This window comes from Pseudophryne corroboree, chromosome 3 (genome assembly GCF_028390025.1).
Source record: "Pseudophryne corroboree isolate aPseCor3 chromosome 3, aPseCor3.hap2, whole genome shotgun sequence".
Classification (NCBI taxonomy): Eukaryota; Metazoa; Chordata; class Amphibia; order Anura; family Myobatrachidae; genus Pseudophryne; species Pseudophryne corroboree.
Window position 1 is genome coordinate 67833628 of NC_086446.1, and position 14225 is coordinate 67847852.

General features: G+C 46.7%; 1 protein-coding gene across 3 annotated transcripts in view; it reads right to left on the reverse strand.

The window, feature by feature from the left end:
- Window positions 1-6158: 6158 nt before the first annotated feature.
- LOC135054755 (oocyte zinc finger protein XlCOF6-like) overlaps window positions 6159-14225 on the reverse strand; it is a 56113-nt gene continuing 48046 nt past the window's right edge. For all 3 annotated transcript variants that reach the window (XM_063958061.1, XM_063958063.1, XM_063958062.1), the window contains exon 3: window positions 6159-8505. In XM_063958061.1, coding sequence (XP_063814131.1) covers window positions 6188-8497 — 2310 coding nt within the window. In that variant the 5' untranslated portion in view covers window positions 8498-8505 and the 3' untranslated portion in view covers window positions 6159-6187. The remainder of the gene's footprint in view (window positions 8506-14225) is intronic.

The window sequence follows — 14225 nt, forward strand, 5'->3', positions numbered from 1 at the left end:
GGGAAGGAACACTCTCTGAGACTCTGTGTCGAGTATCAATCCAGGGAAGGAAGCCTCTGCATCGGTTCCAGGTGAGATTTTGGTAAGTTCAGAATCCACCTGTGATCCAGGAGTAGTCTGGTTGAGAGGCCAATGCTATCCAACAACCGCTCCCTGGACGGTGCCTTTATCAGAAGATTGTCCAGGTACGGAATTATGTTCACTCCCTGTTTGCGGAGTAGAAACATAATCTCTGCCATCACTTTGGTGAACACTCTCGGTGCCGTGGAGAGACCAGATGGCAGGGCCTGGAACTGGTAGTGAGAGTCCTGCAATGCAAACTGTAGATAAGCCTGAGGTGGCCAGATTGGAATGTGAAGATACGCATCCTTGATATCCAGAGACACTAGGAATTCCCCCTCCTCCAGACCTGAGATCACCGCTCTCAGAGACTCCATCTTAAATTTGAACACTCGTAAGTACAGGTTCAACGACTTGAGGTTCAAAATCGGTCTTACCGAACCGTCCGGTTTCAGTACTACAAACAAGTTGGAATAATACCCCTTGTTATGCAGATGAGGTGGGACTGGAACAATAACCTGAGTCTGTACCAGTTTTTGAATGGCGTCCTGTAAAGTTATACTTGCCTCTTACGAAACTGGTAAGCATGATTTGAAGAATCTGTGAGGCAGGAGCTCCTGGAACTCCAGTGTGTAGCCCTGGGAAATAAGATCTATGACCCATGGATCCTGGCACAAACTTGTCCAGATGTGACTGAAGAATTTTAGCCGGACTCCCACCCACCAGTCTTCCAGGTATCGTGGTGTACCGTCATGCTGAAGATTTTGAGGAAGCAGAGCTACAGCTCTGTTCCTGAGAACCGGCAGCTGCTGGTTTGTGTGGTTTACCTCTAGCGCATCTGGTGGCTGTGGAAGAACCTCTGGTTTTGCCCCTAAACTTGGCCATCCGAAAGGACTGTAAATTGGAACCTGAGTAAGCCTTCGTAGCTGGGGGAGCTGCAGAAGGAAGATATGTGGACTCACCCGCAGTAGCTTTGGAGATCCATTTGTCTAGTTCATCTCCAAATAAGGCCTCTCCTGTGAAGGGTAGGCCTTCCACGCCTTTCCTGGAGTCCGCGTCAGCAGTCCACTGGCGTAGTCATAAGCTCCTGCATGCTGACACTGCCATAGCAGTGGTGCATGCATTAAGCAAGCATATTTCTTTTATGGCTTCCACCATAAAGTTCGCAGAGTTCTGTATATGTTGCAGGAGTAAAATAATCTCCCCCAGAGATAAGGTATCTAACCCCTCAATTAGGTTACCTGACCATTTGGCAATGGCTTTAGTAATCCACCCACATGCTATAGTGGGACTCTGGGCAACCCCAGCAGCTGTATACAAGGATTTGAGTGTGGTCTAAATTCTACGATCAGCCGTGTCTTTCAGGGCGGCTGCACCCGAGACAGGCAAAACAATTTTTCGTGACAGCCTGGATACTGATGGATTGGTGGATTTTCCCATTTTTTCCTATCCTCTGGAGGAAAAGGAACAGATGAAAGCAACCTCTTATGGATTTGAAATTTTCTATCAGTAATAACCCACGGTTCTTCAAACAGGGTATTCAGTTCCTTTGACACAGGAAAAGTGACTAAAGATTTTTTTTTTACATTAAAATAAGATTCCTCACTCTCCTCTGTCAACATATCAGGGATCTGCAGAACATCTCTTGATAGCCTCTATGACAGCCTGTATTCCCTGTGACAGAGTAGCATCCCCCACCTTCCCCTCCTCCATGTCTGACCCGTCATCATCAAAGTCAGACTGCAGGATATGAGCCAAAGTATGTTTCTGCGGACAAATGAAAGGGGACTGAGATGCTGGTTTGGGTACGGAGTCTCTTTTCATAAACTCATCCATAGACTGTCTTAAGTATTGTGTCTCTTTCTCATTGCGGGACAATTTAGTAGAAATATTGGAAATCATTCCCTTAATGGAGTCCAGCCATGCTGGCTCTGCCCCGCTAGCCTGGGAAGGTACACTACACTGAGTGTACAGTAGTGAACCCCCTGGAGAAGAGGAACACTGTGCCTTACATTAAACACACTCTTTGCCTGACATATTGCAACTGTGACAGCACACACACACAGAAAAACGTAAATGCACAATTAACCCACAAAGAACCCTTCCAGGGAGACACAGAGATATTATGGAGCCAGCACACAGCGCCCTTACCGCTAATGCCAAGCTTATCTGGGTCGCAGACTAAGGCCCTCATTCCGAGTTGTTCGCTCATTAGCTGCTTTTAGCAGCATTGCACACGCTAAGCCGCCGCCTACTGGGAGTGAATCTTAGCTTTGCAGAATTGCGAACGAAAGATTAGCAGAATTGCGAATAGAAATTTCTTTGCAGTTTCTGAGTGGCTCGAGACTTACTCCTACACTGCGATAAGTTCAGTCCTTTTCGTTCCTGGTTTGACGTCACAAACACACCCAGCGTTCATCCAGACACTCCCCCGTTTCTCCAGACACTCCCGCGTTTTTCCCTGAAACGCCTGCGTTTTTCCGCACACTCCCATAAAACGGCCAGTTTCCACCCACTTCTTGTCAATCACACTACGATCAGCAGAACGATGAAAAAACCTTGTTACGCAGTGAGTAAAATACCAAACTTTTGTGCAAATTTACTTGGCGCAGGCGCACTGCGAACATTGCGCATGCGCAGTTTGCGACTAATCGCTCCGTAGCGAAAAAAATAACGAGCGAACAACTCGGAATGAGGGCCTAAGTACCTAGATTAGGGACTCAGTACACTAATAATTGCTTCCCCCCTGCTATGACCCCCTGGTACCGCTGAGGCAATCTGGAGTCTCCCCGGAGGAGCTGCGCGTCCCTGTCAGTCAGCGTTTGTGTCCACTGCAGAGGGAAAATGGCGCTGGTGAGCTGCTGGCTCTGCTCATAGTGAAGCTCCGCCCCTTCAATGGTGCGGTCTTTCCGCTCTTTTTTATACTGGCTGAGGTGATTTTGTGCCTAAAATGGAGTCAGTCCCCTTTTAAGTCTGTAATGCCAGTCTGGGTACTGTGTACACATCTAGTGTACTGACTCAGTTCGCCCCCTCAGAAGCTGTGCGTCTGCACTGTGTACTGTGAGTCTGGAGACCCCGCCGCCCCCTGTAGAAGCCATGTGTCTCCATACCTTCATGCCGCCATAATGGCCAGCGACCCCCTAACCGAGACGCCGGCTTAGTACTCACCACTTTTCATTCTTCTGGCTCTGTTAGGGGTGGCGGCGTGCTGCGGGAACGTACGCTCGCCGTGGTGGGGCTTGCGATTAGTTCCCTCAGGAGCTAGTGTACTGTCAGCGAGGAACGGGGCCATTAACCCTTCAAGAGGTTGGGCCGTCCCCCGAAGCAGGCAGGCTGGTGCCATCCAGTCCTGCCTGAAAATAAACAGATAAAACAAATGCAGAAAACTCTTCAGGAGCTGCCAGAAACGTGACCAGCTCCTCCAGGCACATTTTCTAAACTGAGTCTGGTAGGAGGGGCATAGAGGGAGGAGCCAGTGCACACTATCAAATTCTTAAAGTGCCCATGGCGCCAAGTGGACCCATCTACACCCCATGGTACTAAATGAATTCCCAGTATCCCCTAGGACATAAAAGATATTTCTGACCTCACAAGCTGTCTCTTTGCTCCAACTATGGATTTTCCAGTTGTATATCTGTCCCACTGTCCCTGACCTTCTGCCCAACCATAACTAGTTTCTTAGCGTACTGCACAGCAGGACTTGCCCGACGGACACATCTGAGAGCTCCTCACGACAAGCCCATTCTTTACAGCTGGAGGCTGTGGTCTACCAGCATAGTCAGTCTACTGAAAGGAACCACGTCGTAAAAGTTGTTCTTTTATTATTCCCAATGGTTTTATGATATCTGTAGAGATTTATACATAATGTATAGGATACTAAAAATATGCCCCTCCCTTTTGAAGAACATTGTTTTACAAAGCGAGCATAACTTTATTCAGCACTGTAGACATAACATTTCAGGCACAATTTCCCTGCTCAACTGAGCGTACACTCTAACATTGTTTTCTAAACCACTGAAGACCAATAGGGAGATATAGGAAGGATAAAAAAAAAAAAATATGTGAGACAAAAAATTCTAAGTGCTTGTAAATGTCACATTTATGTGTGGAAATTTAAAATTGCTACATTTTATGTTTATCTACTTTTTACTGCATTTTGTGGAGTCATTCTCTCAAAATTACTTAAAGTATAGGAAACTGTGAGTAACAAAGGCCCTCATTCCGAGTTGATTGCTAGCTGCCGTTGTTTGCTGCGTAGTGATCAGTTAAAAAAATGGCAAAACTGCACATGCGTATGCATCGCAATGTGCACGCGCAGCGTACGGGTACAAAGAGCATCGTGGTTTTGCACAGGTTCTAGCGACGCTTTCAGTCGCACAGCCGATCGCAAGGAGATTGACAGGAAATGGGAGTCTCTGGGTGTCTACTGACCGTTTTCTGGGAGTGTTTGGAAAAATGCAGGCGTGGCTGGGCGGGTATCTGACGCCATTACCGTGTCATTCGTCGCAGCAATCATCACACAGAATAAGTAACTACAGGGCTGGTCTTGTTCTGTACAAAATGTGTTTGCAGCCGCTCTGCTGCACAGGCGTTCGCACTATACACTACCCCATAGGCGGCGACTACCTGATCGCAGTGCTGCAAAAAGTAGCTAGCGAGCGATCAACTCGGAATGAGGGCCAAAGTACAAACAATTTTAGACTTAGAATAGGAACACATTCTAGAGTGTTGGTATTTCTGTTAGTATTTTCTTGTCAAGACATATAATACACCTTATTTCTTTTTTAGGATTTCTAGAACAATTTTTTTTTCAAATATTTGAAGTCACTCTTATTATAGAATTTTGTTCTTGCAATAGTATTTCTTATTATTATTTTTCTTATTATTTTTTTTAACCTTATATCAATCCTATAAGACGAACTTCGTTTCGGCATTTGTCTAAACATAATTACTACAAGACAGAAATGATTTTAAAATTGTGCACATTTTACAACCTATAAACTGATGCTAAAGTAACCTTTAAAATTATATGTACACAATTTGTGGTCATTATAGAATTCCACCATTATGTTTTCCTGGCAGTGATACAATTCATGCAAAAGTGAAATATTTGCTAAGTTAGAAAGGTAATTATGGACAAATTACCCATCAGAATGTAACTCAAGGCTCAAAAATGTGTCTTTGCAAACTATCTTGCAACGATTTATACAACTTTATTCAGCGTGGAAATTGCCCAAACATTTTATGCTTTTACCTTGTCCTTGAGGATTTTTTTTTTCGATCTGTGTTTTCTTATATGTGATCTGGGTTGACCATTTTTGGATACATACACATTTGTTCATGTTTTGCATAATAAAAAAAATAATAATGATAATATATATGTACACATGCTAATAAGAATTAAAAATATAAGGTTTTAAAAAGAATTAAATCATCTTCATGACCATCTTCATGTATTAATACCAACTATGTTTATTAAGACAGGCTAAAGTAGCTGAGGCTGTGTATGAAGACAAAGACAGAACAATTAGTGAAACAACTGTGTTGAATTATGCATTGCCTAAATGGTTTATAATCTTATGAAAGTCTTGCCAACCACAAATAATATTTATAATAGCGTGCACCTTGAAATGTAATGGCAATTTAGAGTATTAGTTGACTTTTTATAGATAATATTCAAAGTCTAAAAATACAGCTTCTAACATGATTACATAAAAACATCTACAGCCTATGAACAATAAAGTTTGAGATATTTCAAATACAGTTCCATCCATTACAATTTTATTGTTTTCTATATTTTGAGCCTGAAAGCCACTGTTAAAGACCCTTAGGGGTTGATTCAATTACCTGCTAGTTGCAGATACAATGCTCCAGAACGCGAATCACGAGTGATGCATCGCCAATTTCTGTTCGCTACCACAGAGATACACACACAAATTGGCAACGTAGCCGCATTGCAGGGGGTACGGTATATGGAAAGCACACTCCTGCACCGCGGCGCATCGCACCCGAAATTCGTGGGTCAATGAACTGACATATTAGTGTATTACACTTTATCAAATAACTGAAATGTAACAATAGTTTTTGAATGCAATAAATTACAAGGTGAATTAACCTTTTTAATGAGTTATTTCGAAGAACTGGGTTTACTGCCTTTGTGAACTCTCAGATGTCGAGTCAGGGTGCACTTCTGTCCAAAACTTTTCCCACATTCGGAGCAAAAATACGGTTTCTCTCCGGTGTGTATTCTCTGGTGCAAGATGAGGTTCTGGTGTATGCTAAAGCTTTTCCCGCATTCCGAACACGTAAAAGGTTTCTCCCCAGTGTGAACTCTCTGGTGGACCACGAAATCAGCTTTGCGGGTAAAACACTTCCCACATTCGGAGCAAAAGCACAGTTTCTCGCCGGTGTGTATCCTCTGGTGTAAGACAAGGTTTTGGTGAATGCTAAACCGCTTCCCACACTCTGAACAGGGATAGGGCTTCTCCCCGGTATGAACTCTCTGATGGACCACATAATCGGCCTTGCGGGTGAAGCACTTTCCGCACTCAGAGCATGCGAACGGCTTCACTCCGGTGTGAATCTTCTGGTGCTTGACCAACTGCGACTTATTGGTGTAACTTTTCCCACAGACGGAACACGGATACGGTTTCTCTCCGGTGTGAAGTCTTTGGTGGAAAACAAGACTGGAGTGAGTGTTGAAACTAGTCCCACATTCAGAGCAGGTAAATGGCTTCTCCCCGGTGTGAATTCTCTGGTGAGTGATGAGGTGGCCCTTCTGGGAGAATCTCTTCCCGCAGTCGGAACAGGAATAAGGTTTTTCTCCTGTGTGTGTCCTCTGGTGAGTCACCAGCGGCGCCTTCTGGGAGAAACACTTCCCACAAATGGAGCAGGAAAATGGTTTTTCCCCCGTGTGGACTCTTTGGTGCTTAATGTAGACTGACTTGTGAGTGAAACGCTTCCCGCACTCTGCGCATGCGTACGGTTTCTCTCCCGTATGGCCTCTCCGGTGCAAAACGAGGCTTGTCTGGGTGTTGAAGGACTTCCCGCACTGAGAGCAGGAGAAGGGTTTCTCGCCGGTGTGAATCCTCTGATGCGTGATGAGATTTGACCGTTGGGAGAAACGTTTGCCGCAGTCAGGGCAGGCGACTGGCTTCTCCCCGGTGTGAACTCTCTCGTGGATCACAAGCTGCGCTCGCTGGCTAAAGCCTTTGTCGCAGAAGGAGCATGGGTAGGGTTTCTCTCCTGTGTGAGTTCTCTGGTGTGCCTCACATTGCCCTTCCCTTAGGAAGCACTTCCCGCAGAAAGAGCAGGAAAACCTTTTGTCATCAGTGTGGTACTTCTCATGTATTAGCAGTCGTGCTTTCTGGGAAAACCGCTTCCCGCAATAGGAGCAGGCAAACGGTTTGTTTCCTGTGTGAGTTCTTTCGTGCACAGTTACATGTGACTTTTGGGAAAAACCCTTGTTGCAGTAAGAGCAAGAATATGGTTTCTCCCCGGTGTGGGTTTTTTGGTGCGCCGCACATTGTTCGAGTCGGGTGAAACACTTGCCGCAGTAGCAGCATGAAAACGGTTTCACCCCGGTGTGGATTTTCTGATGTCTGATAAGATGTGATTTACGGCGAAACTGCTTTCTGCACTGAGAGCAAGGATAGGATTTCTCTTCTGCTTCACTGGTGTTTTCTTCTTCATGTGGATTCCATTCTTCATTAAAATGTGAAGATGAATTTTCAGTGGAGGCATAAATGTCTGTGTCCGTGAGGTTTTCTTCTTCACCTGAGACAGATTCTTCCTTAATACGAACTAGTGTATAATTGTCTGCCAGGTCATCTTCTTTAGATGAGACTGGTTTCTCCTTAATATGAGATGTAAGCTGTATATGATCTGTGGGTGTATACATGTCAGTGTGTGTGAGGTCTCCTCCATCACATGATACTGATTCTTCTTTAATATGAGTAGATGTATACTGTGTATGATATGTGAGTGTGTTAATGTCTGTGAGGTCTCCTCCATCACATGAGACTGGTTCTTCCTTAATAGGAGTAGATGTATACTGTGTATGATCTGTGGGTGTATCAGTGTTTGTGAGGTCTCCTCCATCACATGAGACTGGTTCCTCCTTAATATGAGATGTAGACTGTGTATGGTATGTGGGTGTATAAATGTCAGATTTTGTGAGGTTTCCTCCAGGAAATGAGTCCAATTCCTCCTTTATATGAGATGTATACTGTGTATGATCTGCAGGTGTATACATGTCAGTGTCTGTGAGGTTTCTTTCTTCATCCAAGACTGATTCTTCTTTAACTGGTGAAGATGGAAATTGAGCCTCATCATATAAGGTAGATTCCTGCTTAGTTTCCACAATACAATTATCTTCATTTTTATAATTTAAAGGTGAAATTAAGGTGTGAAATCCTCCTGTTGTATTTGCCATCATTGATGCACCTAAAAGAATCACAAAATGGAAAAAAAAGTTATATCAATGTTGTGTCAACGTTTAGTAATTTTTTTGAAAAAAAAAAAATTGTGTAAATGGTATGCAAATAATAAGATTTTACTTACCGGTAAATCTATTTCTCGTAGTCCGTAGTGGATGCTGGGGACTCCGTAAGGACCATAGGGAATAGACGGGCTCCGCAGGAGACATGGGCACTTTAAGAAAGAATTTGGATTCTGATGTGCTCTGGCTCCTCCCTCTATGTCCCTCCTCCAGACCTCAGTTAGAGAAACTGTGCCCGGAAGAGCTGATAGTACAAGGAATGGATTTTGGGAATCCAGGGTAAGACTCATACCAGCCACACCAATCACACCGTACAACTTGTGATAAACTTACCCAGTTAACAGTATGAACAATCACAGAGCATCAGATAAACTCTGATGCAACTATAACATAACCCTTATTTAAGCAATAACTATATACAAGCATTGCAGAAGAAGTCCGCACTTGGGACGGGCGCCCAGCATCCACTACGGACTACGAGAAATAGATTTACCGGTAAGTAAAATCTTATTTTCTCTAACGTCCTAGTGGATGCTGGGGACTCCGTAAGGACCATGGGGATTATACCAAAGCTCCCAAACGGGCGGGAGAGTGCGGATGACTCTGCAGCACCGAATGAGCAAACACAAGGTCCTCCTCAGCCAGGGTATCAAACTTGTAGAACTTTGCAAAGGTGATTGAACCTGACCAAGTATCCGCTCGGCAAAGCTGTAATGCCGAGACCCCTCGGGCAGCCGCCCAAGAAGAGCCCACCTTCCTTGTGGAATGGGCCTTTACTGATTTAGGCAGCGGCAACCCTCCCGCAGAATGAGTCTGCTGAATCGTGTTACAGATCCAGCGAGCAATAGTTTGCTTTGAAGCAAGCGCCCCAAGCTTGTTGGAAGCATACAGGATAAACAAAGATTCTGTTTTCCTGACCTTAGCCGTTCTGGCTACATAAACCTTCAAAGCCCTGACCACATCCAGTGACTCGGAATCCTCCAAGTCAGTAGTAGCCACAGGCACCACGATAGGTTGGTTCATATGAAAGGATGAAACCACTTTCGGCAGAAATTGTGGGTGGGTCCGCAATTCTGCTCTATTCGCATGGAAAACCAGATAAGGGCTTTTATGTGACAAAGCCGCCAATTCTGACACACGCCTAGCCGAAGCCAAGGCTAATAGCATGACCACCTTCCACGTGAGATATTTCAATTCCACCGTTTTGAGTGGTTCAAACCAGTGTGACTTCAGGAAACTCAACACCACGTTAAGATCCCAAGGTGCCACTGGAGGCACAAAAGGGGGCTCAATATGCAGCACTCCCTTCACAAACGTCTGAACTTCAGGCAGAGAAGCCAGTTCCTTTTGAAAGAAAATGGATAAGGCCGAAATCTGAACCTTAATGGAACCCAATTTAAGGCCCAAAGTCACTCCCGCCTGTAGGAAGTGAAGGAAACGGCCCAGCTGGAATTACTCCGTAGGGGCATTCCTGGCCTCACACCAAGCCACATATTTTCACCATATACGGTGATAATGTTGAGCTGTCACATCCTTCCTAGCCTTTATCAGCGTAGGAATAACTTCCTCCGGAATGCCTTTTTCTGCTAGGATCCGGCGTTCAACCGCCATGCCGTCAAACGCAGCTGCGGTAAGTCTTGGAACAGACAGGGCCCCTGTTGCAACTAGTCCTGTCTTAGAGGCAGAGGCCACGGGTCCTCTGTGAGCATTTCTTGCAGATCTGGATACCAAGTCCTTCTTGGCCAATCAGGAACAATGAGTATTGTTCTCACTCATCTTTTTCTTATGATTCTCAGCACCTTGGGTATGAGAGGAAGAGGAGGAAATACATAGACTGACTGGAACACCCACGGTGTCACCAGTGCGTCCACAGCTATCGCCTGAGGGTCCCTTGACCTGGCGCAATATCTCTGTAGCTTTTTGTTGAGGTGGGATGCCATCATGTCCACCTGTGGCAGTTCCCACCGACTTGCAATCTGCGTGAAGACTTCTTGATGAAGTCCCCACTCTCCCGGGTGGAGGTCGTGCCTGCTGAGGAAGTCTGTTTCCCAGTTGTCCACTCCCGGAATGAACACTGCTGACAGTGCGCTTGCGTGATTCTCCGCCCAGCAAAGAATTCTGGTGGCTTCTACCATCGCCACCCTGCTCCGTGTGCCGCCTTGGCGGTTTACATGAGCCACTGCGGTGATGTTGTCTGACTGAATCAGAACCGGCTGGTCGCGAAGCAGGGACTCCGCTTGACGTAGGGTGTTGTATATGGCCCTTAGTTCCAGGATGTTGATGTGAAGGCAAGTCTCCTGACTTGACCACAGCCCTTGGAAATTTCTTCCCTGTGTGACTGCCCCCCACCCTCGGAGGCTTGCATCCGTGGTCACCAGGACCCAGTCCTGAATGCCGAATCTGCGACCTTCGAGAAGGTGAGCACTCTGCAGCCACCACAGGAGAGACACCCTGGCCCTGGGGGATAGGGTGATCAACCGATGCATCTGAAGATGTGATCCGGACCACTTGTCCAACAGATCCCATTGAAAGGTCCTCGCATGGAACCTGCCGAATGGAATGGCCTCGTATGATGCCACCATCTTTCCCAGGACTCGCGTGCAGTGATGCACCGACACCTGTTTTGGTTTTAATAGGTCTCTGACCAGTGTCATGAGCTCCTGAGCCTTCTCCATCGGGAGATAAACCCTCTTCTGGTCTGTGTCCAGAATCATGCCCAGGAAAGGCAGACGAGTCGTAGGAATCAACTGCGACTTTGGAATATTTAGAATCCAGCCGTGCTGTTGTAACACTACCCGAGAGCGTGCTACGCTGATCAGCAACTGCTCTCTGGACCTCGCCTTTATGAGGAGATCGTCCAAGTATGGGATAATTGTGACCCCTTGCTTCCGCAGGAGCACCATCATTTCTGCCATTACCTTGGTAAATATTCTCGGTGCCGTGGAGAGACCAAACGGCAACGTCTGAAATTGGTAATGACAATCCTGTACCACAAATCTCAGGTAAGCCTGATGAGGTGGATAAATGGGGACATGAAGGTATGCATCCTTTATGTCCAGAGACACCATAAAATCCCCCCCTTCCAGGCTTGCGATGACCGCTCTGAGCGATTCCATCTTGAACTTGAACCTTTTCAGGTATATGTTCAGGGATTTTAAATTCAATATGGGTCTGACCGAGCCGTCCGGTTTCGGTACCACAAACATGGTCGAATAATAACCCTTTCCTTGTTGAAGGAGGGGAACCTTAACCACCACCTGCTGAAGATACAATTTGTGAATTGCAGCTAACACTATTTCCCTCTCTAAGGGGGAAGCTGGCAGGGCCGTTTTGAGGTATCAGTGAGGGGGCATCTCTTCGAATTCCAGCTTGTATCCCTGAGACACAATCTCTATCGCCCAGGGATCCACCTGGGAGTGAACCCACTTGTGGCTGAAATTTCGGAGACGCGCCCCCACCGGGCCTAGCTCCGCCTGTGGAGCCCCAGCGTCATGCGGTGGATTTAGTGGAAGCCGGCGAGGACTTCTGTTCCTGGGAACTAGCTGTGTTGTGCAGCTTCTTTCCTCTGCCCCTGCCTCTGGCAAGAAAGGACGCACCTCGGACTTTCTTGCCTTTTTGTGATCGAAAGGACTGCATTTGGTAATACGGTGCTTTCTTAGGTTGTGAGGGAACATATGGCAAAAAATTTGACTTTCCAGCAGTAGCTATGGAGACCAGGTCCGAGAGGCCCTCCCCAAACAATTCCTCACCCTTGTAAGGTAAAACCTCCATGTGCCTTTTTGAGTCGGCATCACCTGTCCATTGCCGAGTCCACAGGACCCTTCTGGCAGAAATCGACATTGCATTTATTCTAGAGCCCAGTAGGCTAATGTCTCTTTGAGCATCTCTCATATATAGGACAGCGTCTTTTATATGCCCCAGGGTCATTAATATAGTATCCTTGTCTAAGGTATCAAGTTCCTCAGATAAGGTATCAGTCCATGCTGCTACAGCACTACACACCCAGGCCGACGCGATTGCCGGCCTTATTAAGGTACCTGAATGTGTATAAATGGACTTCAGGGTACCCTCTTGCTTTCTATCCGCAGCATCTTTTAGGGTGGCCGTATCCTGTGACGGCAGGGCTACCCTCTTGGATAAGCGTGTTAAAGCTGTGTCCACCCTAGGGGAGGATTCCCAGCGTAACCTGTCCGTTGGCGGGAAAGGATACGCCATAAGCATCCGTTTGGAAATCTGCAATTTTTTATCTGGAGATTCCCAAGCCTTTTCACATAACTCATTTAGCTCGTGTGAGGGGGGAAAGGTCACCACCTGCCTTTTTTCCCCATACATATGAACCCTCTTGTCAGGGACTGGGGTTTCCTCTGTGATGTGCAACACATCCTTAATTGCTATAATCATATAACGGATGGATTTAGCCAATTTAGGCTGTAACTTTGCATCATCATAATCGACACTGGAGTCAGAATCCATGTCGGTATCTGTGTCAACAATTTGGGATAGTGGGCGCTTCTGAGACCCTGACGGCCTCTGCGACATAGGATCAGGCATGGGCTGAGACCCCGACTGTCCTAAGGTTTCAGCTTTATCCAACCTTTTATGCAAGGAATTAACATTATCATTTAAAACCTTCCACATATCCATCCAATCTGGTGTCGGCGCCGTCGGCGGATACACCACATTCATTTGCTCCCGCTCTGCTTCCACATAGCCTTCCTCGTCAAACATGTCGACACAAGCGTACCGACACACCACACACACAGGGGATGCTCTTTTTGAAGACAGTTCCCCCACAAGGCCCTTTGGAGAGACAGAGAGAGAGTATGCCAGCACACACCCCAGCGCTATATGTCCCAGGAATCACACAGTAACTTAGTGTTAACCCAGTAGCTGCTGTATATTATGTTTTTGCGCCTAATTTATGTGCCCCCCCCTCTCTTTTTACCCTCTTCTACCTTCTTCTGCAGGGGAGAGCCTGGGGAGCTTCCTCTCAGCGGAGCTGTGGAGAAAAAATGGCGCTGGTGAGTGCTAAGACGCCCCGCCCCCTCAGCGGCGGGCTTCTGTCCCGCGTTTATGTACAATATTATGGCGGGGGCTCATACATATATACAGTGCCTAACTGTATATATGTCCAATTTTTGCCAAGAGGTCCTAATTGCTGCCCAGGGCGCCCCCCCCCTGCACCCTACAGTGACCGGAGTATGTGGGTGTAGTGCGGGAGCAATGCTGCAGTGCTGTGCGCTACCTCAGTGAAGACTGGAGTCTTCTGCCGCCGATTTCGAAATCTTCTTGCTTCTTTCACCCGGCTTCTGTCTTCCGGCTCTGCGAGGGGGACGGCTGCGCGGCTCCGGGATCGGACGTCAAAGGGTGAGATCCTGTGTACGATCCCTCTGGAGCTAATGGTGTCCAGTAGCCTAAGAAGCAGGACCTATCTGCAGAGAGTAGGGCTGCTTCTCTTCCCTCTGTCCCACGATGCAGGGAGAGCTCACTAAACAGCACCCAGCTCGTCCGGGCACAGATTCAAACTGAGGTCTGGAGGAGGGACATAGAGGGAGGAGCCAGAGCACACCAGAATCCAAATTCTTTCTTAAAGTGCCCATGTCTCCTGCGGAGCCCATCTATTCCCCTTACGGAGTCCCCAGCATCCATCGGGGCGTTAGAGAAA